At 39.1% G+C, this 25,160-nt stretch overlaps 1 protein-coding gene across 2 annotated transcripts in view; it reads left to right on the top strand.

The window, feature by feature from the left end:
* The window catches only part of pcxb (pyruvate carboxylase b), a 307,943-nt gene that overhangs the window by 52,557 nt on the left and 230,226 nt on the right, over window positions 1–25,160 (top strand). For both annotated transcript variants that reach the window (XM_086165402.1, XM_086165403.1), the window contains one exon: window positions 10,345–10,463. In XM_086165402.1, the coding sequence (XP_086021528.1) occupies window positions 10,345–10,463 (119 nt within the window). The remainder of the gene's footprint in view (window positions 1–10,344; window positions 10,464–25,160) is intronic.

Here is a 25,160-nt window from a genome sequence, read left to right on the forward strand (position 1 = left end):
ATTAAACGTTTTTTGTTAAACCCTGGTGTAAACTTGAAAGCCTTGGATTCATCTTTGAGCTGACTGACTTATATCAGATGTCATCTGACAGCCATTTATAGGTAGTGATGAAAGGCCTCTATCTTTTCTTTTTCAACTGAATAAATGTTACACTTGGCTTTTCTCTCTTAAAATGATCAGTTTCTCAAATAAATATTTTAAGGAAAACTAAAAGACATGTGTAATTTTTAGGGTGATAATTGTTTACAACAAAGCAAAACAAATTGTGAATCAAAATTCATAATAGTTACAAAAATGATTCTTTGTTCAAAAGAGTGAAGTGAGAATGAATCGTATGAATAAATCTAAACTGTCAGTTCTGTGGTTCTAGATGTCACAGTACATTATATTTGACAAAAGGCACAGAACATGTAGACAGGGGTACAAACACAAATGTAACCAGACATTGCCATTTAACAAGTCAGTAACATCAATAGTACAATTGATTTGTTGTGTTCCCTCTGTGTGACACACATTTAAGTGTGGAGTGTACACGTGACATTTTTCTGTGATGGTCTGCGGACATTTAATGACCCAACATACCCATGCTGTGGGAGGTGGATCCCACAGTGTGTGTTTAGCAGGATAGAAGTGTATTGGACTAATTGGATGTTTTATTGGTTGTGGAGGTAATCATCACAATATTTGCTTCCCATGTGATTTTGCATATATTGGCAAATTCACAAAGTCTAATTGACTTTTTTAAATCAGTCCTGAAGAAACTCAGCACATTCACAGCATGTAGAACATGCACTGAATTGACTTACACATTTTGAAATGTCCTTTAAACAAATCAAAACACAGGACATTTGGAAGAATCGTTACAAAATGGCCAAAGTACAATGAATGGTGGCACAGTAAGAAGGTTTCTGGTTCATTCCCGACACGGGGCCTTTCTGTTTAGATTTTGCATGTTGTCCCTGCACCTGCGTGGGTTTCCCCTGAGTTCTCCAGTTTTATCTTATGTCCAAAAACATACAGTAGGCTCATTGTTAACAATTTATTTCCTAATAATATCCTTTTTCACTTGTACACCCCTATGATGGAAAGTGGTATATTTGGTATATTGGGATGGAACTTTTTTGTACTATGATGTAATTATTTATCTTAAAAGTTCTGTTGCCAGCTTGCGGATGGTTTCTTAATTAACCCTTGTTTATTTACTTTATTTCCATGCATGATCTTAATTTGCCTGCTGTAAAGGTTTCAGGGCCAATATATTTTAAGCTCAAATCAATTGAACATTCATGAAAAAAATATGAAATGTTCTTTTGTTTCATTGCAATGTAACTTATTCAGGCTTGGAGTCTTTGTAGTACTTGTCTCTGTCCTTGAAGTTGAAAGACAAAGGATTGCTATGCTCACACTGACCTCATCTGTTTATTTTGCTGGTGTGTCCTTGCAAGAATGAAATGACTGAGGCTTAACACAGGATATAAACTTTCTGCAGTGTTAGACTCTTGTGAACAGAAAACAGAAAAGCTATCAAAATATTAATCAGGGCTAAAGGCAAAACACAGCCTATTAACTGAAAGTTTGGACTACATCTGTGTACACCCTGGTATTAGAAACTCCACCTCATGGAACAAAGTATTATCTGCTGAAGTTCGTGAAAGGAAGATTTAATAGAATTTTTTTCTTTTAATATGTGAAAAATGTAAAAAGTTTCATATTTAAGGCCACCTTTGATATGTGGCCTTAAATACCAAGTTGTTCAGTAGTAAAACCGAGATGTAATCATAACACAGAGTCACCACCATAAAGACCAATCATTGACTGCGTAATTAAAATCAGATTTCGAAGCTAAAAGGGATCACATGGGTAATATTGATACATTTACATGAGTCCTCCTATGTCAGCTTTGACATAGAGAAATAGTCAATGACTGAAAAGACGACTATACAAACATACACAACAAACAAAATGATATACTGAGCTTTTCTCCAAGCTCCCAGCCCAAATCTCTTCTGGTTTGCATAAGGCAGCTATATGACACTTTGAATCATTAATTCAAAATTTCCTGAGTTTCTTACAAAGAGCACAGTCACAGAGGGATATTTTCACATGCTGCTTTATGATCAGGCTTTTCAAGATGAGAAATTATTCCACACAGCACTGTGTAAAGAAAGGTACATCTCCGCTCAGTTAATGACAAAATAATAGTTTCATCCACTTGCATTTCCATAAGTTGAATTTTGCCTTTTTTCATGAAAGTTTTAGCTTTTAGACTGAAAGGCATCACAAGCTCATGATTGCAGGGTGCACTGTAGCTCATCACAGGGGGCTCAGTGGTTGGAGGATGCATTCTTGCATGTATTCTTCAAGTAGTATTTCTATCCCTGTTCAATATACAAAACAGCAGCATGAATGCTGTCATCTATTGAAGGTTGTAATAATTATGGCCTAAGCAGCTGAAGACATCCAGAAGAAAGTTTCAGGTTCATTTAATATTTTGTGCCAGTGGTCCAAAGGTATGCGTTTGGGCTTCACACACTGGGTGTACGCATACTGACTCAAGGAAATTGCAAAGCAGAACAGGAATTGCTCATCAGAGTCTTTGTGTTATATTCTCCAATCTTGTTCTTTATGGTGTTTGTACTCTGCTGTCACCTTAGAGATTAATGACTTCACCCAACATTTGTGCTTAGAAGTTCATGGCTTTCATGCTTTTGAGTGGGAGTTGGAAAGAAAACTCCCTGGTACTTGTTGAGTTTGAATTTTGACATCTTATAACAACATTGCAAATGGTTTCAGGGTGAAGTGCTTGAAGAGAGACAGAACCCAGGGAGAGTGACAGTCCCCACAACACTGAAGCCCTACGCCCCCCCCCCCTCCATTTAGTTCATCTAATCCACTCTCACACCATGCCTCTTGTTGTCCACTCTCTGCTCACTTATCACTTTGATTCGTTGTCTCCTTACATCCATCAATCTTAAAGGTGCAGTCAGCCATTCCTATCTAATATGCGTTGTCAAAATACATGAATCTCTCCATAGAGTCAGCTAGCTTCATGTTCTCTTTGTGCTCTTGGGGGGAAAAATACACAGGGTGGGATGTTTGTACACAGCCCAGGTTCCATCGTTTGATAGATTTGAGCAATACAATACAATCCAAAAAGCTTAGTAGCTGGGTGTGTGCTTCTCCTCTAGCCCAATGCCCATCTTTTTCAAAGGTTAATTATGGTTCAAGTATCCAACAACCAACTTTTCAGTAGTTCCTCATGAGCAAAACACAACAAATTACAAATAACTACCATCACTTTTTATGCACTTAAAATCACAGTATTAAGTGAATGCAACTCACATCATTGGTTACCCTCTGGGCAGAGGATTTATATAATTTGTAGAGATTCTTCCCTGGGCTTTGGCCTTTTTTGGTACTGAAAATGTCATGTCTGTCTAACATACAGTATACTGACACTCTCCATATCTAAGGCACAAGCTTTTTTGCCACAAACCAGAGCTAAAATAACTCTTTTTGAAAATCACAGGTCATGTCTCAATAGCTTTCAAAACAATTACAGTTTGAAACAGTTTTAGAATATAATTCAAAGGCCACTGCAGTTTCAGTCTTCTCCTTCTGCCCGCTTGTCTTTAACATAATACTGTGAACAGTTCAAGGATCGTCAGCATCACAATAACAAATGGTGTGGTTGGGGGAAAAAAAATTGTGTGATCATATTATGTATTATTCAAGTATTATTCTCACACTGATCCTGTATGTTTGAAAGCATGCAAGTATTTCCATGACCTCCCCTTGCACTAGCACAGCTCACTGACTTATCTGTCATACATTATAAAACAATGACCCACTCAATCTGTTGCACTGACTGCTGCTTTACTCACTGGTGCGGTGCATCTAACTGAGAGAGACTTGTTCATTTTTGTTGTGTAGGTAACTGGGTATAAAAACATCTTTTTTCTGTTGCCTTTCATAATTTGTCAACCAGGCTTTCGGGACGACCTCCAAGTTTTAGTTGATGTCGTCACTGTGGACTCCCACCAGTTCAGTCCCTTTATTGTAATAGAGGTGCATAAACTCAACTCTTACCCTAAATCAACATTAAAAATTATGGAGGCTAATGGTTCTTTTTTATATAAGTGAAAATAGAGTAGTATGTTTTCAGGAAATGCCTAAAGTCAATCTTTCAGTTTCCCAGAATTGCTATCGAAGACTGAGATATCAGTTTTGCCAAAAAATGAATGTCTCATACAGGTAGGAGAAATGTGAATTTGTTTGGAGGTTGGCTGGTCAATGGTTCTGCTCATTATGCTGCTCAAGTGTTTCAAAATGGCTTGGTGAGGATTTCTAAAGCATCTCAGTTAGGTACCACTTCAGTTCTGTGAACCAATATTACAGCAGACTCTTGTTGGCCAGTTTTGTGCTCTGACTCATCGCCATCACCACAAGAGACCCTTGCAGTGCCTACATTACCTTCAATAATTAAAAAACCTACATTGCACTCTAGTTTTCATTCATATGTGATACAACCCCTGCATTCTTATGTCCCTAAATCAATAGCTTAATGCTGCTCACTGTAGAGCATTGACAGAGCACATGTGTTTGCTAAATAAACTTTTTATTTCAATCACAACAGATACTGTAATGTGTAAGATACTACACCCTATTTGTTGGCAGTCCTTTGGAATTTCATAACTGACAATATGCCCTTGCTTTCTTATATATCGAAATCTTCTCTAGTTAAAAATAGAAATCTCAAGTGTGTAGAATTTTGAATCTGCATTAAAGGTTCCTGACCTAGCATAGATGTTTATCTAATTTATGTACTTTGTTCTCAATCATAGAGTTTATGAAAGTGTCTTATTTTTGTCTTGGTATGTATATGTGCTCCTTTGAATGAATCTCTCAGGTGCAACCCACGGGAAGATACAGATGCAGTATATTAGACTAATTTCTCTCCTGAGAAACCTTTGCTGACAAAATTGTGTGCATAATTTGGCACAGATGTTTTGCAATGTCACAGTGAATCTTAATGAATATATTACACATGGAAGTAAGTGCCATGCAGACGATTAAGATCAAACAGATGAATTTGTTTGACAAACTATCTACAGATATGTCTGTTAAAATGTACCTCCAATTATACTATCATATATACTAAGGGATTTATACTAATGACATAATACATGATTCATAGAGATTTCCTGACAGTATTCTGCAGATAACCAAGAAAGTGTGCGTGCGTGCAGAGAGATGAAGTTTTACCTCTCATTGTGACCTTACCTTCAAAGCATTTGTGAGCCTTTTAGGGAAAATTGTGCTTGATGACTTGCAAAATTGCTGCAGTTTCATCTTTCATCAGCTCCTGCAACGCTGGCCTCAGCTTCAGTCATATTCGATTGTTCTGACAAATAATCTTGCAAAAATGTATGAAGTCAAAGCCGGCCTGAGGGCACTGGGGTGGCTTAGAATTAGGGTGAAGTTTGTACGAACACTGAAATGATTGAATTGGTCTTGATCATTGCTCCAGTTTGTGCTCCGATACTCATCATTGCCAAAGTGACTGAAAAAAACAGCTCCCACTCTCAACCTGCCATTTCTGTGCCTTGACTTAAGTTTTGATACTTGATATTCTGTGGGACAGTTCAAGTGAAATTTATCATTTTGAATGAAGCTTCTGATTTGGACTGCTGATTACTAATTTTATTTTGTCTTCCACCCCCATTTTTTGATACAAAATAGGTTACATTTGTTAGCACATTTTCATCACTTTAATATTTTTGTAATATCAAGTAATATCAGACAAGTAATATCAGAAAAAGGCATAAAGTCAATTGCTGTTTTCATGTCCTTTGCTGTTAAAACACACTGACAAATCACCAAAAATTGATCATTTTTTCAAGTTAAAATGGTAGCAGCTTCACAAGTAGCACAAAGTTTCAAAAGCATGAATTATCTCAAAGCAAAAACTTATAGTGTTTGGTTTGCAAGTCATTTATATGTAAGCTGGCCTTGTCTAATGATGAAGATGATTTCGATAAAGTGTTGATATAGTCATTATTGTTTGCTTGCAGCTCCCACTCAATAAAAGTAAGCTTCCCTTGAGATTCCCAGGTTTTTTGGAGGAGGCCTAATATTTTAAACTTCAACTGTTATTTATTTTTTGGATCATGGGCAGCATGGCCACACAAATGTTAGAACTTCTACCTCATGGGAGGAAGGCCCTTGGTTCATTTCCGACAGTGGGCCTTTCTGTGAGGAGTTTGTGTGTTCTTTCCGTGCCTGCATGGATTTCCTCCGGGTTTCCATGATTCCGTGCCACCCAGTCCAATAACATGCTGTAGTTTCATTGGAGACTACAGCCCCACTGCAACCCTTACTTCATGAGAGTAGGAATAGACAATGAATATTTTTTTTCCACTGTCTTACTCTTAATTCTCCTTAATTACTGCATTTCAATGGTAAGTACCTCTATAAATGGATGAATTATTGTCAAAGGAGAGGAGGAAGGTGTGTTTGGAAACAGAGTAAGAAGAGAGGCAAGACACTGGGACTGAGAGTAGGGACTTTGAATATTGGGACTATGACAGGAAAAGGTAGAGTTGGTCGACATGATGCAGAGAAGGAAGGTGGGTATACTGCGTATCCAGGAGGCCAGGTGAAAAGGCCATGAACTTTGAAGCGTAGGCTTTATATTATGGTATAATGGTATAGACAGGAAGAGAAATGGAAGAGGAGTTATCTTGAGGGAGGCGTTTGTTAGGAATGTTTGGGAGTTGAAAAGAATGTCAGATAGACTTATGAGTCTGAAACTGAAAATTGAAGCTGTGATACTGAATGTTGTTAGTGGCTATGCCCCACAGGTGGGATATGAGTTTGAGGAGAAGGAGACCTTCTGGAATGAGCTGGATGAAGTGATGCAGAATATCCCCAGAGATGACAGTGACAATTTGTCCAGACTTCAATGGGCATGTTGGTGCTGGGAATAGAGGAGATGAAGAATTGATGGGCAGATTTGGTATACAGGATAGGAACATCGAGGGACAGATGGTGGTAGATATTGCAAAAAGGATGGAAATAGTTGTAGTGAAAAAACAGAAAAAACAGGAACATAGGGTAAGTTATAAGAGTGGAGGTAGGGGCACGCAGGTAGACTACATCTTGTATTGATGAGGTAACCTGAAAGAGATCAGTGACTGCAAAGTAGTTGTAGGTGAGAGCGTAGCCAGACAGCATATGATGGCAATTTGTTGGAAGACTCTGGTGACAAGGAAGATCAAGAGGACAAAAGTATAGCAGAGGACAAAGTGGTGGAAGCTGAAAAGGAGGAGTGTTATATGGTTTTCAGGGAGGAGTTGAGAAAGGCTCTGGGTGGTCAGGGAGAGCTTACAGGTGATTGGGCAACTAACATTTAATGTTATCAGGGAAACCGGTAGGAGAGTACTTGGTGTATCGTCTGGAAGGAAATTAGATAAGGTGACTTGGTGGTGGAATGAGGAAGTGCAGAAGTATATACAGAGAAAGCGATTAGCAAAGAAGAAGTGGGAAACTGAGAGGACTGAAGAAAACAGACAGGAGTATTGGGAGATGCAGCATAAGGTAAAGATAGAGGTAGCAAAGGCAAAAGAAAGGGCGTAGGATGACTTGCGTGCTCAGTTGAACAGTAAGGACGGAGAGAATGGTCTGTATAAGTTGGTGAAACAGAGATAGAGATGGAAAGGATGTACAGTAGGTCCAAGTGATAGAGAGGGAAATGTATTGACAGATGCTAGAAGAGTGATGGGAAGATGGAAAGAGTACTTTGAAGAGCTGATGAATGTTGAAAATTAAAGAGAGGCAAGGATAGAAGAGGTGAGGATTGTAGACCAAAAAGTAGCAGAAAAAGTTTGCAGTGGTGTTGGACAGGTTGACAGATGAGGTTAGACAGGAATCTCGATGGACCATGATGTTTGCAGATGACATTGTGATCTGTAGTGAGAGCAGCGAGCATGTTGAGGGAACTCTAGAGAGGTGGAGGTATGCGCTGGAAAGGAGAGGAATGAAGGTTAATCGCAGCTAGACAGTATATGTGTGTGAATAAGAGGAACCTGGGTGGAATGGTGGAACCTGGGTGGAATGGTGAGGCTACAGGGAGTGGAGATCAAGAAGTTGTAGGATGTCAGGTACTTGGGGTCAACAGTCCAGAGCAGCCGAGAGTGGTGGAGAGAGAGAGGTGAAGAGACGGGTTCAAGCAGGTTAGAATGGATGGAGAAAGTGTCAGGGGTACTATGCGATAGAAGAGTATCAGCCAGAATGAAAGGAACGGTGTACAAAACAGTGGTGAGACCAGAGATGCTGTATGGCCTAGAAACATTTACAATGATGAAAAGACAGGAGGCAGAGCTAGAGGTCGTGGAGATGAAGATGCTAAGGTTCTCTTTGGGAGTGACCAGGATCGATAGGCTCAGGAATGAATCTATCAGAGGAACAGCACATGTTAGATGTTTTGGAGGGAAGGTCAGAGAAGCCAGACTGAGATGGTTCGTTCATGTGCAGAGGACGGATAGTGAATATATTTGTAGACGAATGCTGAAATTGGAGCTGCCAGGGAGGAAGTCTCGAGGAAGACCAAAGAGAAGATTTATGGACATAGTGAGAGGGGATTTGAAGGTAGTTGGTGTGAGAGAGGAGGATACAGAGTATAGGGTTAGATGGAGAAGGTTTATTCGCTGTGGCGACCCCTGAAGACAGAGCCGAAAGGAGAAGACTATCAAAAGATAACATTTTCATGTATTCAAATGGTTTGTGTCACCAAACTATTCTTTGTGATATTTCTAACCTTCACACAGATTTCAGTTTTGAAGTTTAAATATGCATTTCTAGCCAAATGTTCTCAATTAAGTGAATGAAAATATAGAATCAAAACCTAAAGTTAATATAAGGAGTGCAAGACAGACCATTTTTTTCTTTTGGATTTGTAATAATAATGATAATAATAGTACTTAATACATAAACAGTATTTGAAATATTTGATCATTTTTGGGGCAGCAAATTTTAATTTTAAATGTTCTAACTACCTGAAGAATAAAAAGACTGTAGGTGTTTTCCAAGTAAGAGGCACATTTTGGCTGACAAAATAAGAGATTTACATCAAAAACTAGTCTTGGCACCTTTTTAAAGAGACCTTTGATTGATGTCCAGGTATGTGATGATATTCAGTGGAAGGGGAATTCACTTTAACAACAACAACGATACATGTGTCCCAGTGGAGCAATACTTTCTTATTTCAGTCAGCATTGTTTGCTTGGCCTTAGTGCTTTCCACTGCCATTCTTTTACTTGCTGTTTACTGCATTTCGTTGCTTTTTATTTTTTAGATGTCAGTATCACATTTAAAAAAAATAATAATAATCGGACACTGTTACTTGACTTTGCTGTTTATTTCTTGAATTAAATTTATGGTTGTATATGGAACATAGTTTCCAGATTCTCTTTAACAGCGATAATGGGGAGTATGACACTGTTTGGATCCAATTATTTTGAAGTAGGCTTCAGACTGTGGCTTGAGAAGGCCTTCTCAAGAAGTTCTTGCTTCATTTCAATGCAGTGAAACATTTTCAGTTAATTTAAATGTTTATGCTAATGCTAATGTTTTTGTAAATAAGAAAAAAGAGGTTCCATAACTAATAGGCCAGTGAATCAAAAGTCATAGTTCTATTTGTGTCTGGATATGAATGTTTTCTGGTATCTTGCTAAAATAATGAACAGAGCCAAACAAAGAGCAAAGACCTGTTTAGTTTGTTGGACATGCACAGTGCCAATAACTGGGAGCACTTACAGTCATCGGGGATGGAAATTAAGGGACAATTAAATAGTATAATTGAATGCAAAATAGGTAAACACCCCTGAGTAAACGATGAGGCACTGATCAACACAACAGAGAAGGTTTAGCTGAAAAGTGCCCAGTCCTTTATTTTAAATGTTTAATTGTGTTCTATTTTCAAGAAATTTGGAATGTGAGAAGAGAGACAAAAAAAGGCAGCAGATTTAAATTTGGAAATATTTTTTTGCTGAATGGTAGCTTTTGAATGTATGTCCAACACATGTTCACAATGTTTTTCTGTGGATTCAGCTTAATTTGCACTAAATAGTTCAAATAACAACGTTGAAGGTGGTATGCTACCATTGGCAAAACCATTTTCCCTTCTTGTTTTTTTTTTTTTTTTTTTAATTTTCTTAAAGTCACAGTGGCATTTACAGATTCCGTTGGCGCATTCCTCCTAAATGTTTGCTGTTTGTTATTGTTCCAATAAATATCAACTGACTTGTGCAATGTAATTCCTTAATTCTTTTCCCATTTTCCCAGGTGGGCTATGAAAATGCTGGGACCGTTGAGTTCTTGGTCGACAAACATGGCAAACACTACTTCATTGAAGTCAATTCACGCCTCCAGGTTGAGCACACAGTCACTGAAGAAATCACAGAGTGAGTACCAGATTTGCATAAGTTAATGAAGAGTGAATGGTGCCTAATACTGCCGTTTATTCCCAGCTTTCGTTTAGTTAGTAGAGCACACACTGTTCATTCATGACGGTGGAAATTGAAGATGCGGACGATATGAAGGTTGCTCAGAGGACTGTGGATATTTTATAGCACATGAGGCAAAAGCCAGTAAGAACAAGCAGGAATTTCTGATGAGGAAAAGAGTGGAGGAGAGATTGAGGTAAGCGAGACCAGGGCAGACTACTGAGGGGGAAAACTGAAAGATGAGCTCAAAAAGGTGTGTGAGACAATGGGATTGAACGAAAGATGTGACAATGAAAAAGGATAATGAAATATATAAATAGCATTCCGCTCCAACGATGACCTGAGATTTGTTCAGCTGAAACACAGATGGGTCTCAGACTAATGCACAAACGTGACAAACACAAAGGAAACATGGGTACAGCTGTGACAGCCCTGCATTCACATCCATTCACACAAATCTTAGTCTAGCACCTGCTTGTGTGTATGTGTTATTTTGTTTGTGTGTACATATGAACACAAACTTTGATTACACCAGTTCATATTTATTCCTGTTTAATTCACTGAATTTATGAATAAAGCCAACACACACATGCATCAGTGTAAAGGATACTGTTCTCTGCTAAATTTGCATAGAAACACTAACAGATTTCCCTTGGCAACGCAACATGCAGATGCATAGCCACATGATTGACATCTTTGCTAGCTGTATTATTTTGCTTCCTCCATTAGACTCGTGTGGTGTCTTTTTTATCTTTCTTTTATTATGGCTTGTCTATTTCCTGCAGGGACATTTTTTAAACATCTCAGTAAACAAAGTTATGTGTGGTTCAGTAGAAGAATGCACGAATAAACATCGGGTTTTGTTGGACTTGATGGTTGTTTGACTTAATAATCATCAGGATTTGACTTGGTCAGGATTAGTTGTTCCAAAGGCATTCATTTATGCTTTTTATTTGTTGTATTTTAAGAGCATCCTGTCACTCAGTGTTGTATATATTCACGCAGGCCCACAAAGCCTGAGTTAATGATGATCTACAGATGCGTTTTTTGGTTGACAGAGAGCCTCCACCCACCACTGTCCAAAAGCAAACATGTCATTACCTTTTTTTGTGTGTGTTTGGGGGGGGAGCTGAAGGGCGTATAATGCTGAAGAGATCTCACATATACAGATACTGTTACATAAAAGCAATTAACTATTCAGAAAGACATACACTGGCTCATCCAGCCTCAGATGTCTGCATAAATGACAGGTATCAAGAGGTTTTTACATTTTGCTGTGTTGGTGCTCTGTCTCTTTGACTGTGACGGTTCATGTTAAGATCATTCCATTCCCCCAGAAATGCATGCTGAGCACCCACACTCCATTTAATTTCAATTCTTATAATTTGTGAGATCAGACATGTTAAATCTAAACCAAAATTAATTTTGTCATCTCATAGGAGAGCCACTCCAACATCAAGGTTATACAAGTGACTTGAACTTTCATACAATAAAATGGAGCCTGCAAACCAGATTTCTGTTCATCAAAATGCTTGAGCAAGTGTTTGCACCTTTTGAAACAATTTAAAATTTGTAATAAAATTTTAGATTTCATTTAGATGACCAGATTGAGGGAGAGTGGAGGAATTGGGCCGTTGGGCAGCAGGCCCTCAGGTCAAATGGTTATTTTTCAAGATCCGTAATGGCAGGTAACATCATGTAAATTTCATACAATCTCTTTCTTCATATTTTTGTGGAAACTTTTCTTCATAAAAACAATAACTGACACTTTAAATTTACTCTTCGAACATTACGCCTCTCTCAACATAAGATATCTGAAACTGATTGCAGGAATGTATTATGTGTTGTTTGACAGTCCATCACTAAAGTTGACTTATTACTAAAGGTCAGAAAACATACAAAATATCGAAGGCTATAGCAACCAGCTAATTTTTTCAGTCTGATATATACTTGAATAAATGTTGAATGATGTTTCATTGTGTGGCAGTAGACCAAATCTGTTCCTGCCACAAAAGCCTAGAAGGGTTGGCAGCCAATATAACAGTATATTAATATTTATACAATTTCAGCTATGGTCTTCTGACTGCACATTCAAGAACTTAAGGTTTAGATGTATAATTTCTGTTATTGTTAGCTTTTTCAGCCAATAACCAACACTTTACAACAGTGTTCGAAATAATAATAATAATAATAATAATAATAATAATATGTAATAGCAGAAGAACATGTGATGATTAGAAATTGTACTATTTGTCGACCATATGTAATTGATTTTAAGACATGCATCCCAAACATGTCAGCTTTACAAAGCTACCTTTTGCATGTCACTGCTGTATCTTTGATTCAGTGCCAATATAAAGTTTAATTAAAGACTATTTAAATCTGCCAAATATTTCTATGGAAACCCATACTAAGTTCATTGTTATGTATTGGATACTCCCCTTCCACTCCCTCGTATCAAATTTTCACATGTTGGGTCATTCAAATTGGCATGAGTGGCACTGTCCATATAACTCCACTCTTTGGTGCAGACTTAATTTCCTGGTTTAAGTGTTGCATGATGCAGACACTGGGCCATGGTATCACCATTTGAAGCATCAGTTGATTTTCTTGGCTACCATACCCATGGTGGACAGGCCTTGGATCAGGTAACCACACCAAAGTCAAGATCTAAAGCATCAGGGAATGAAAATAAATTGGTCAAAATTGTTATTTCTGAGGTTGTGATTATGGAGGAAAGATGCTAGCAGCTAGTAGCTTGCAGTGTTACCAGCGACACACAGGTTGGGGGAAACAGGGTCAGGTCACCAGCATCACAGTGGAAGATTTACTTCATTTGGTGAGGGGGGAAGGGGAAAGATTAGCAAGTCAAAGGAGGGATTTCCCCTCACAGCAGAGAGATGGGGGAATATGGTAGCCAACCTACACTGTCTGTTATTGTTTTCTGGTGAACCCTACCAAAACATCCATAAGGCTTGAACTGGCTGCACTGTTGGAGGAGGACATCATGGCTGCCTTTGAGAAGAAAAATAAGATAGATTCACAGTGCTGGCTGCAATGTGCTTGCAAGGTGGGTTAGGGGCTTTCACCAACCCAGTGAAACTTGGCTGCACAGGCTATGCTGGGGCATCCACCCAGTAACCTATCAATGGGAATCCAGTCATTGTCACCTGAAGCAGCCCAGTGGCAAGGAGACGTTGCTGCCATTGTTGTGCCTCTCCAAGAATGTCTTTCCAGTATTTTATGGGTTGCTGTCCTCTATAGCAAATACCCTAGAGATTTAATGTATGATTTTTTTCCCCTTGTGTTTATTATAAATGTGTTTTCCTCATGGTCTCAGATATTGAAACTAAAGGCATAATAAAACGTTCCGTATTTTCAAGCATCATCCGCTTCTTTAGCATACCACTTAGCTAGCTAGCATTACATTTCCAAATGCATTTATCCAGCATAACTCAAGCCTTCTTTCACTTTGTGAGTTTAATGCATCAGAGATGTTTTAAAATTTAGGTTGACCAGTACACATTTAGCAAACTTTCTCTTTACACACTCTTGTTTCACAGTGAAATGAATGCGATGTAATTTGATCTCCTCACCTTTCATACAGTGGGCCTGCAACCATTTGTTTAAGCTTCCAGTTTGTCTGTTTACTCTCTACTCTCTCAGTGTATTTCTATATGAGGAAAGTGGGATACTGAACATGGACTATTACTTAAAAATTTTGATTTTGTCACTGTTGAATGTAGTGCAAAAGACCATGCCATTTCCTGATACCATTCCAACATATTGTTTGCCCATTATAATTAAAAACTAGACATCAGAATTTCCTATTCTAGTCGTATCAAAAAAACAAAGCCCTGCTGAGCATATGTCCATCACTCTTACCAAATACCAACATTTGGTAACCCCTAAAACTAATACGGTAAAATTCAAAATCCCGCTTTCTTCATGGCAGACAATGTCCAGTCATGACTATGATTTAGGGAGGTGTTCAGCTGTACTGAGGGCAACTGAAAACTGAATTTGAATGACTTAATTGGTTTTGCTCCTAATGAGTTGGTCAGGGTTAGATGATATTAATATAACACACACACACACACACACACACATAATCTCACTCTACTCATTTCTCCATCCTACCATCTCGTGCCTTTTTCCATCATTTTTTCTGCTCTGTTCCCCCTCCCATATATCTCACTGTTGTTACTCTCCCATTCAAATGCATCATCTAATTTTCTCATCCATCCCTGTCAGTCATTGCACACTTTCATTGATTTGACATTTCCTCGCTCTCTCATTCTCTTTATTGTCATTTTTGTCTTTGACTTTTGTAATTTCTCCCCCTTTTGCCTCACCATTTTTATTAATACCGTCAGCAGACACAAAGAAAGCAACCAGAGAGGCGGGATTTCAAGCAATTAATCATATTTGCAGACACACATCAAGTCCTTAGTTAAACCCTTTGTGCACGAGCTTTAATAAACTATGCCAAATAACAAGGATGTGTTTTCCATTATGATGACACTATAACCCGATTAGGGTTAACTGACCGTGGAATTTGGAAGGAGAAAATTCAACTTAAAACATCATAAAAATTTTTTTTTTTTTCCTATACAGATTCTTGTCATTTTTAAGCGCAAGAACATTCAGAGTTCATGAGATGCATTAAGGTCTTTGAGGCCTGGTCATTGTGTTGAGTTTCCAATATGAGCCTATAGAAGTTGCGTGTTGTTTACAAACCGCTGTCCATCCATCCATCCATCCATCCATCCATCCCTCTTCCACTGCTTATCTGAAGTTGCCTTGTGGTGTCAGCAGCCAGAGCAGAGAGGCCCAGACTTCCCTCTCCCTAGCCACATGGTCCAGCTCTTCCGGGGGGATCCAAAGGCTTTCCTAGGCCAGCTCAGAGACATGTTCTCTCCAGCGTGTCTTGGGTCTTCCCCATGGCTTCCTCCCAGATGGACATGCTTGGAATACCTCCCCTGGGAAGCATCCAGGAGGCATCCAGAACAGATGCCCAAGCCACCTCATCTGACTCCTCTCTATGCGCAACAGCAGGACTCTTCTCTGAGCTCCTCTTAGATGGCCGAACTTCTCGCTCTATCTCTAAGGTAGAGTTCGGCCACCCTGCGGGGACAACTCATATCGGCTGCTTATATCCACGATCTTGTTCTTTTGGTCACTGCCCACAGCTCGTGACCATAGGTGACAGTGGGAACCTTCTGGCTCAGCTCCTTCTTCACCATGACAGACCGATACAGATTCCGCATCACTGCAGACGTATCACTGATCCGCCTGTCCATCTTCTGCCCCATCCCTCCCTCTCTTGTGAACAAGACCCTAAGATAATTGAACTCCCCCACTTGGGGCAGGACCTCTTCCCCGACCCAGAGTGAGCAATCCACTTGTTTCCAGGTGACCACTATGGTCTTGGATTTGGCCATGACCAGGACGAAAACCACACTGCTCCTGGATCCATTGTTCAACGAACCAGCGGACCCTCCTCTCCATCACCACTGAGTAGCTCTCGCCAGGGGGGCTGAGGAGTGTGATCCCCCTGTAGTTAGAGCACACTATCCGAGCCCCCTTTTAGGGGGATCACCACCCGGTCTGCTATTCCAGTGGCACTGTCCCTGATGTCCACGCATTGCTGCAGAACCGTGTCAGACAGGACAGCCCTACAGCATCCAGAGCCTTGAGGAACCCAGGGCGGACCTCATCCACACCCGGAGCCCCGGTACTGAAGAGCTTTCTGACTGCTTCAGTAACTTCAGCCCGGAAATAGGCGGGTCCCCTCCAGGATCCCCTAGGTCCACCTCCTCATTGAGAGTTGTTTTGATGGGATTAAGGAAATATTCCTGCCAACGATCTACAATATCTCGAGTTGAGGTCAGTAGCGCCCCGCTCCCACTGTGCACAGTATTGACGGAGCACTGCTTCTCCCTCCTAGGCTGGATGGTGGACCAGAATCTCCTCAAAACCCACCAGAAGTCGTTCTCCACGGTCTCCCCTAAATCCTCCCATGCCCGAGTTTTTGCCTCTGCGACCACCAAAACCTAAACATATGAAACACTTGGCAGACGAACCGGGGTGTTGTGGGTTAATGTTCTGTGTTTGTGGCACATATTGCAACATGTTAATTACTTAAAAGGAAATACATTAGGACCTGATCCCACTTTCATCCCCAAGCATCTCAGATGACCTAAAAATGTGAGTTACCCGTTACCCCCAGCAATGGTGAGTTCTTGTCAACACCCTTGAAGCTACATAGGTAGCATACATAGATACCTGTGCTATAATTTCCTTGATGCCTTGGAGTCTTTCGAGAAGTGCTGAGACAGAGATGGTGCAACACCCCTCCGCCCAGTCTACCTTATTATTCTTAATCTTCCCATTGCCCTTATTGTTAAGTTTCAGCTTTCTACAATGCATGGGCGGTTCCCAGGGTCTTTAACTTAGAGGACAGCTTCTTGCTCTTTTCTTCATCTTTCCCATCTCAGTTGTCGTAATGAATGCACACACAAGTGTAAGTGAGGGGGAGGAATACCACAATGCATAATCAGAATCGCTGCTCCCACAAAGAGTCTCATTCACAGATGCATACAAAATCCACCTCCATATTCAAAATTTTGATTTCCAAAAGCACTGGCAAAGACTGACAGTGAAAGCATAGCACAGCAGTATTATGCTAATACCTCGTCTTTTGTTCTTCTGTTTTTTTTTCTGTTTTTTTATTGAGTCCTTGCACAATTGCGGTGATTCTGTCTTCATGTGAATGAGAGTGAAAAATGGGGGATGCATGTTAGATATACTGTCTTGGATAGGAATGTAGAGAAACAGGAATACCTCCTGTCTGTCTTAAAGTCTTAATATTAGACGAGGAAGATCTCTAAATAATTAACATGCACACTGCCTTTGGTCTTCTCCTCTATTCAGGCTCAATTTGTCCATAATTAAGCTGTTAACGATATTTCCTGACTATCACTGAGTGGCAGCATGCAATTGGCATGTGGAAGGCTGTTTGTGTTGCTGTCCAGGGACATTGCACATTTGGACAGGAGTCCTTTAGATACTCAAGTGATGTAATTATACTCTCAGGCTCAAGCTTGTGTGTATGTACTAATGAGTGCAAGTATCTGCTCAAGAGACCGAGTGTGATTGTATGCCCGTTGGGGTGAAATGACACAGTGATAATTGTCGGCTTACCACTGGAGCCGTCTATGTGCTTGTTTAGGGTCAAGGACAGCTTATTATCGGTCTAGGGTCATCTTTTGGGTGTAGTTTTGAATGTGCCAAAAAAAATCTTTATTTACCCTGTGTGGGGAGAAATAAAATTGATTATATTCAACAGTTAGATCTACAAAATCTATCACAATATCTTCCTTAGTATTAAAAATTAGCTATCAGATTAATAGCAAAAATATTGAATGAAAATGAGGTTTTCTATATTTTCCCGCAAATATTTAAGGCTTCTGAATCCATACAGAAAAATGGTACATCTAGAGATAAAAAAAGGTTTAAAAATAAAAATTTTGAACACATAGGTCTTTCCTTTAATGCTTAGTGTGACTATTAGACCTTGTGTTTCTCCCTCAATTTTTCAGATATTTTCAATTTAAATCCTCGCCACAAAATCAATTCCAAAGTGTTTTATATATTCGGTTACTCGTCAATTACTCTCATTATTCGTGGGATACTTTTAATGTTGTACACAATCTGGGCTAATTTTATGCTTCCAATATTAAATGTGCAGTTCGTTAATCCATCAAGTTTTATGTTCACATGGTCTCTAATGATAATCTTAAAAAAAAATCAGTCAATATGGAGAGAAAAAAAATAATAAAGGATATCTGGGAAATTTTAATTCATTTATTTGACAGGTTAGCAAAATGTAAAGACAGATCTTATGCAATGTAATTGCTTAATTCACTAAATGAATCAATACGAATCAGAATTTATTTTTTGTCCCTTAAATATTCGAAACACTGAAAAATTAGTGAATCAGCAGAGAGAATCAGAGAGAATCAGCACTATGAGAAACTATAACCTGGGTAAGAGAATTAGCTTAAAACTTAAAGCAAGCTTCGCAAAATTATAATAATGACATCCTCCTATAATCTTCATCAAACCCGTTCATCAATCAGCTACAAAGTTACACTAAACCTATCAAACACTTTGAATTGATCTACAGATTTTCAGGGTTTAGTTGAGTTACACACACACTATTATTTATGTGCAGCACAACCTGACTTTTTCTGTTCCTGGCAAGAAAATAGAATTTTGTGTGGCAGCTTTAAACGGCCAGTAATAGATAGTAGCAGCCCCCCTTTAAATGCAAAGATATTGAATGGTTAGTCACAGACATTCAGCAAAGAATTGAAAATCAAATCCCTATGGTTATTATAAACAAACTGCAACATATCCATCAAGACACTGGTTGTCAGTGACAGTGGTCGATGCTCATTTATAAACAAAAATCCAATAGAATTGCAAAATGATACATTTATAATTTCCTGAGAGTTTTAGTTCTAGTCTGGATTTTCACCATGAGGCAGATAAGCAGTTTGTCTGCCGTTCATACTGTAATGTATGTGTCATAACAACTAACCATTATGCTAGTGATATATGTAATTGAATCTCAGATTAGAGGTTATTGTAAAGATTTTGTGGATTATTCACCAGAAGCTTATTGGTCACTGGGGCAATACTGCAGATTACATAGTTGACCTTACTTTTTAAAATTAACACTGGTAATTGAAATAACAAATAACAAGGATATCATCCTCATCCTCAACACTTGTGTTCATTTCTAGTGAGGGGTTAATCTGTCATGTTTTACACAATGACTCTCTTCTCAACTTTGGGGAAAATAAATAGTATATGTGTTTGAATAGCCTGGTCTCTCATGCAAATTGACTCCTTGGAAATGTGTATTTTTGTAACACTTTGACAAATGTCTTCAATTCATTTAGCTGTAAATTCAGCAGCACAATGAGCTGGAGAAGAAGCTGCCTCAGACTACAGTTCTTCAAAGGCAAGCCACAGGATATTGTGCATTTAAAGCACCAAAGCACCCGGGAATATTATTGCTTTAACAAATTTTTCAAACAAACATACTTTGAGTGTGGGCATTTGGATGTGTGCCACAGATACTTGAGTCTGCTTTCATTGCTCCCAGTGCCTCCTTGCATGATTAGAAAGAGACATTTTTCCCCATGTTGTTATAAGGGTGGATCCTTATGCCTGCTCGTGCATTGATATGTCAGTGCTTTTGATTAAAAGCATGTGATACACCTGGTTATCTATGTATTTAGGCTAGCTAATTAGTCTTAATTGACTGTTCTCCATCTTCATCAGGCTGCAAAAGAATTTACAGTCAGGGAGCAAGGCAGGGAAGATGGAAGGAAACAAGTCTTGCATTAATTTGCCAAAGGGCCCAGCAGACCACTGGTTGTGATAGAGAGTAAGGCTATATGAGGTGAATTGAGGAAGAGGTAAGAGACTTAGAGCTGCTGTAGAAATGCAGCCCAGCAGCTTCAGGAGCAAAGGCTCAGGCCTGCCGTGGTTAGATATGTTTGAGTCAGTGGACGGTTTCTAATAGAATTCACTGTTGCAGTGATATATTGTGATGCCTTTTGTCTGAGCTTCAATTTATCATTAAGCCTCTTTTGTTTAATCTGTGCTTGTCTTGCAGTTTGTTCTTTTTTCCATTTTACACCCTAACAGTGGTTATAGAGGGTACCATTTCCATCTCCCGACACTCAATTTCCCCTTTTTCTCTTAAATGTGGGAGTTTAAGGATTTGCTACATCAGTAATTAACCCACCCTTTTCTAAAGGTTTCTCATCCTCGTCCATAGCAGCTTGACAAGATTGTAAAGAACAGGTCAAGTCAGGATTGTCATACTTTTCGCAGTTATTATATACTATTTCTTAAAGTCTTCACTAAACGGCCCTTATTACCTCATTCTAAGACTAACCCTTCTTTAGTTTTGAAAAAATATATAAAATTTGTTTCCCTTACCTTTTCTTCTCCTATAAATCTAGTCCCAACGTCTGCATTTTTTTCCTTTTAGGCAATTATTTCTTATAGTCTACCCATTAGGGATCCAGGTGACAAAGTTGTGAAATACCCAGTAGCACCTTTTCAGAGCCTCAACAAATCACAACAATGGAACATTGTTCAAAATACACTACATAAAGGGTAATCTTGCTATGTTGTTGGATGAAAGAATTAATTGAGGATGGATCAGTGCTTCTGTTTTATCAAATTTAAGCTTTAATCAAATCAATCAGCAGCTAAACAATGTAAGAACAATTGGCCAGCGGTATTATTGTAACATTACGTCTGTGACTTGGATCATAATCATGCACGGCAAACTTTATGGTTAACATACACTTTTAAACATGGATGACTATTATGTGGACAGAGCCAAGCAAGTGCATATTGCCTCCAAGATCCAAGTGATTATTGCACTTGCAGGAAGTAATTTTATCTCTCTAATATACCGGCTTGGCTCATCTGTCCCAAATTAATGTTAACAGCAGGCAATCTGACTGACCATGTATGGATCCGTATGGATCAGTCCTGATGAATGACTATGCGCAGATAAACTTGTATATGTCCTGAGTACAAGTCAACAACACATGCTAACTAACTCTGATAAACAACAATGGACTGCACTTAAAACCTTTGGTAGCACTTAGAAGGAAATCAACACGAGGCCCCTTGTCCATTAATCTTTCTAACCTTTGTTGCCATGTCTGCATCCATCTCCCTCTGCACCAGGAAGACACAAACTTGACAGCCTTCCTATCGCTGCTTGCAGTGTGAGTACGTCTCTGTCCATCAAAATGGTCAGTGACAAGGGAATATTGTTGAGACATGATGCATAGATGAAATGCCTGGATGCTCAATAATAAGCATAATAGTGGTTAGCATAACTGTATGTGTGTGTAAGTAATTGAGTAAATTGCATATTAAGTAGTGATTGTATGAAGTAGTCCACTTTAGGTTTTTGTGAAATTGAGTTGAATGCTTATTGGCACAGCAGTAAACAACTGAATCTTGCTTTTCACATTTTCTGTTGTGCTTTTACACTTGATGATTGAGTTTTTTTTGTCTTTGTTTGCTTTTGTGAGCACATCATAAAATAATTTTAAGGTGATTATAATTGTTCAGTGATGCATACAGTCAGTGATTGAGAAGTAACTGATGAATAAAAATGAGTGTGTGTGCGCGCGTGTTTGTGTGTGTGTGTGTGTGTGTGTGTTTGTGTTTGTGTGTGTGTGCCCTGATACTCGGGGAGAATCTAATTTGAGTATGCGTTTGAGGGAGTGATTGAGGTTTTGTCAAGGCTATTTATGATAATGGGACTAATTTGTATTGTGGTTATAATCACACACATTGTTTTTTGGTTATATAAATGTTTTTCTGTTCACATGGAAAGTTCTTTTGTTGTTAGCATTGAAGGTTTAATTTGACATTTACTGGGCCTAAACATATTGTGTTATGGTCACAGCTATTAGCTGCGGAGCATTAAATAGATGAAAAAAGGGGAAAGACAGCTGAACTACCTGAAATGAACTTCTGAAAATGTTAACTTTTCCATAAATGTTTCTGAATAAGTTCTTTAGAATACATCATCCGTTTGTTGATGTGTTGCACATGTAAAAAGAAATCAGTTATCACCCATACAATACCATGCTCAGAACAATAGACCCAGCTCTCAGTCATGGAACCTAGCCATCATTATTGGTGTTTTTACACTAGACTAAGTCAGCTGAAACTTGAATTGTAGTCCAGTAGTCAAATGTACTTTCAGCAGTGCCAAGCAGTGGCAGTGCTACAGATGGTAATGCTGTAATCTAAGGACATTTCACAGTATGTGGCTGGAGCTGCTCTCTGAGTCAGATTGCTTCTGTTCAGTGAGTGTAGCTCAGCCTTTGGTTAAAATCTCAAATACAACCACTTATATTTTAAATGTCAGGCAACCACCATGTATTGGCCTTGATGTGTGGTTTCATTTTGAGTAGAATAAGTGCTGCATTTTCCAAGTTTTCAATACATGTAAAAATACAAAGGAGGAATTATGCAGGTGTTCTATAATTTTGTTTCATATGACAGGCATCACTTGCCCAGTTTTAATTCAATGTTGCTTTTTTGGAATGTTGACATTTAAAAAAAAAAAAAAAAGATTAAAAAAGTTTATTTTCCCTCCCTTAATGTTTGCATTGCATTCTCTTCAGCCTGCAACATTTCTTATGCAAGCCTGATTAGTTGAATCGAATCTATTGTTTATGTTTTGTTTAAACTTTCATGAGATGCAACCAAAATATTTTAGAAATCTATTTTCATATGTTCATAAGCAATTCTACTACCCTAATTTCCAGACTATTGAGCACACCTGAAATAATCCACACTGGCTAAAAGTAAACAAATAAATAAATAAATATAGAGGCTGCACTTGAGCCATAAGTTGTCCACGTTGCAACGTGAGATATTTACACAGAAAGAGGTTACACAGAAACTTTTTTTTTTTACTTTTAATAAAATAATGCTTTTTTCCGAATAGTGCCTTTTACACGGATCATATAAAAGATGAATAATAAGTAATACAAGGAAAAATTCTATCCATCTTTCCATTTTCTATCCCCACTTTGTCCTACTCCAGCTGATCGCTATCTTCGTCTTCCTCCTGCACACTTAAACCATTAAAGTTGACTTCATTGTCGGAATTGAACAGCCTCAGAATTTTATGCTAATTTCATTGGCATGACGTGATGTGGCTGAATGTTTTGGCCTCATGAAGCCCGTTAGCCCCAAAAAATCCATAAATTAGCTGAATCATTGTTTAATCCACAGTGCTCAAAGCGTCGGAAAAAAAATACTGGTTTATAGTCCAGAAATTACGGTAATCACGATGTGTTGCAGTAAGTGTCAGGGATAATATACGATAGAAGACTACCAGACAGAATGAAAGGAAAGGTGTGCAAGACAATGGTGAGACCAGCGCTGCTGTACGACAATGATGAAAAGACAGGAAGCAGAAACAGAGCTGGAGGTTGCGGAGATGAAGATGTCTAGGTTCTCTCTGGGAGTGACGAGGATTAGATAGGATCAGGAATGAGTCCATCAGAGGGGCAGCACATGTTAGATGTTTTGGAGAGAAAGTCAGAGATGCCAGACTGAGGTGGTTTGGTCATGTACAGAGATAGTGAATACATTGGTAGACGGATGCTGGAATCGGAGCTACCGGGCAGGAGGTCTAGCAGAAGACCAAAGAGAAAATTCATGGATGTAGTGAGAGAGGATATGAAGTTGGTTGGTGTGAGAGAGGAGGATACAGAGAATAGAGTTAGATGGAGAAGGTTGATTTGCTGTGGTGACCCCTGGAGGGAAAAGCCAAATGGAGAAGAACTATTGTGTTGCAGTAATCCGCAGCCAAGTTTCAGTGTCTTAGTTGGTTGATGGAATAGCCACAGTGGTGTGTACTTGGACAAACTTTCCTTGTTAATAGCCTTCATTCTTATTTATTCCCAAGTGAGTCACATGCAGTGTCAAGGTTCCTTGTATGTATCAATAAAACTGCCATCCATCAGCTCACATCCTCTTCTCCTTTGATCCCAACCAGACTAGACTCTGCTACAAGAACAACGCTGTGTAAACCCAAGGCTGGAATTGTTAAAATCCAAATTTGCATAAATTACGATGACCTAAATGATAAATTAAACTGTAATTTCCATACATTCTGTCCAGTAATCCCCTTTGGATTCCTTCTAAGCTTCTTCCACTGGCTCGGGGCTTTAGAGCCAAGCCATATCAAAGACTTGAGGAAAACTGGAGGGCTCTGCATTAAACAGAGCTCAGTCTTAGTAAAGGCCCTGGAACAGGAACACTTTTGGGAAAAGTGACAAAGGGGGTGGCACGTCTCCAAGCTCCCCAGTTGAAAACTGAGACATTGAATCCCACTATTTCAGTTCTACGTATCCTTCAGCAATTGTAGGAAAAAGCAGCTTTATGGCGCTGATGACTCCGTAATGATGTCTATATCCGGTCTGAAGTGATTGTGTAGACATAAGCTGAACACTTATTTACCTTCACTGGCATATTGTACACTCTACCCACCATGCATGTGAGAAGATGCTGTAGTGTTACGTGTTTGAACCCACCAGTCGCAGGTCTTGTTTGTCAATGTTATTCGGTTGTCACTCACTACATGCAGCAGACTGGACACCAGGTGCATGCGCTTGCATTCCAATGACTCACCAGCCCGATAGTCAGAGACGTGATTGTCATATAATGACAGACGAAATCCCTCCCACCTAGACGTAAAGGAAGCTTTTCCGCTTTGCTCGGGCCATATCAATCACAGCAAGCACAACTGTTGGCATAACAACCTGGGAACCCTGTCAAGAAGATCATTTTACTTAATAAAGCCTGCATATAAATTGCCCCTGTGTCGTTATTTTGCCGCAAGCCGAGAGACTTCTCTCACATGAAACAAAAGCCCATGTATAGTCTCATACATTAAACATATATCCCTAGACGGCTCAGAGAGTTAGATTTAATTAGAATGGCTTCCTGCTGGGCCTTGGTATGTTCAGACAGCCCAGTGACTCCAGCTTACAGCATATTTGCAGATGTTGCAATGGT

Source organism: Fistularia commersonii, chromosome 19 (genome assembly GCF_037954325.1).
Source record: "Fistularia commersonii isolate RoL2024-O1a breed Wild chromosome 19, RoL_Fcom_v1.0, whole genome shotgun sequence".
NCBI classification, from domain to species: Eukaryota; Metazoa; Chordata; class Actinopteri; order Syngnathiformes; family Fistulariidae; genus Fistularia; species Fistularia commersonii.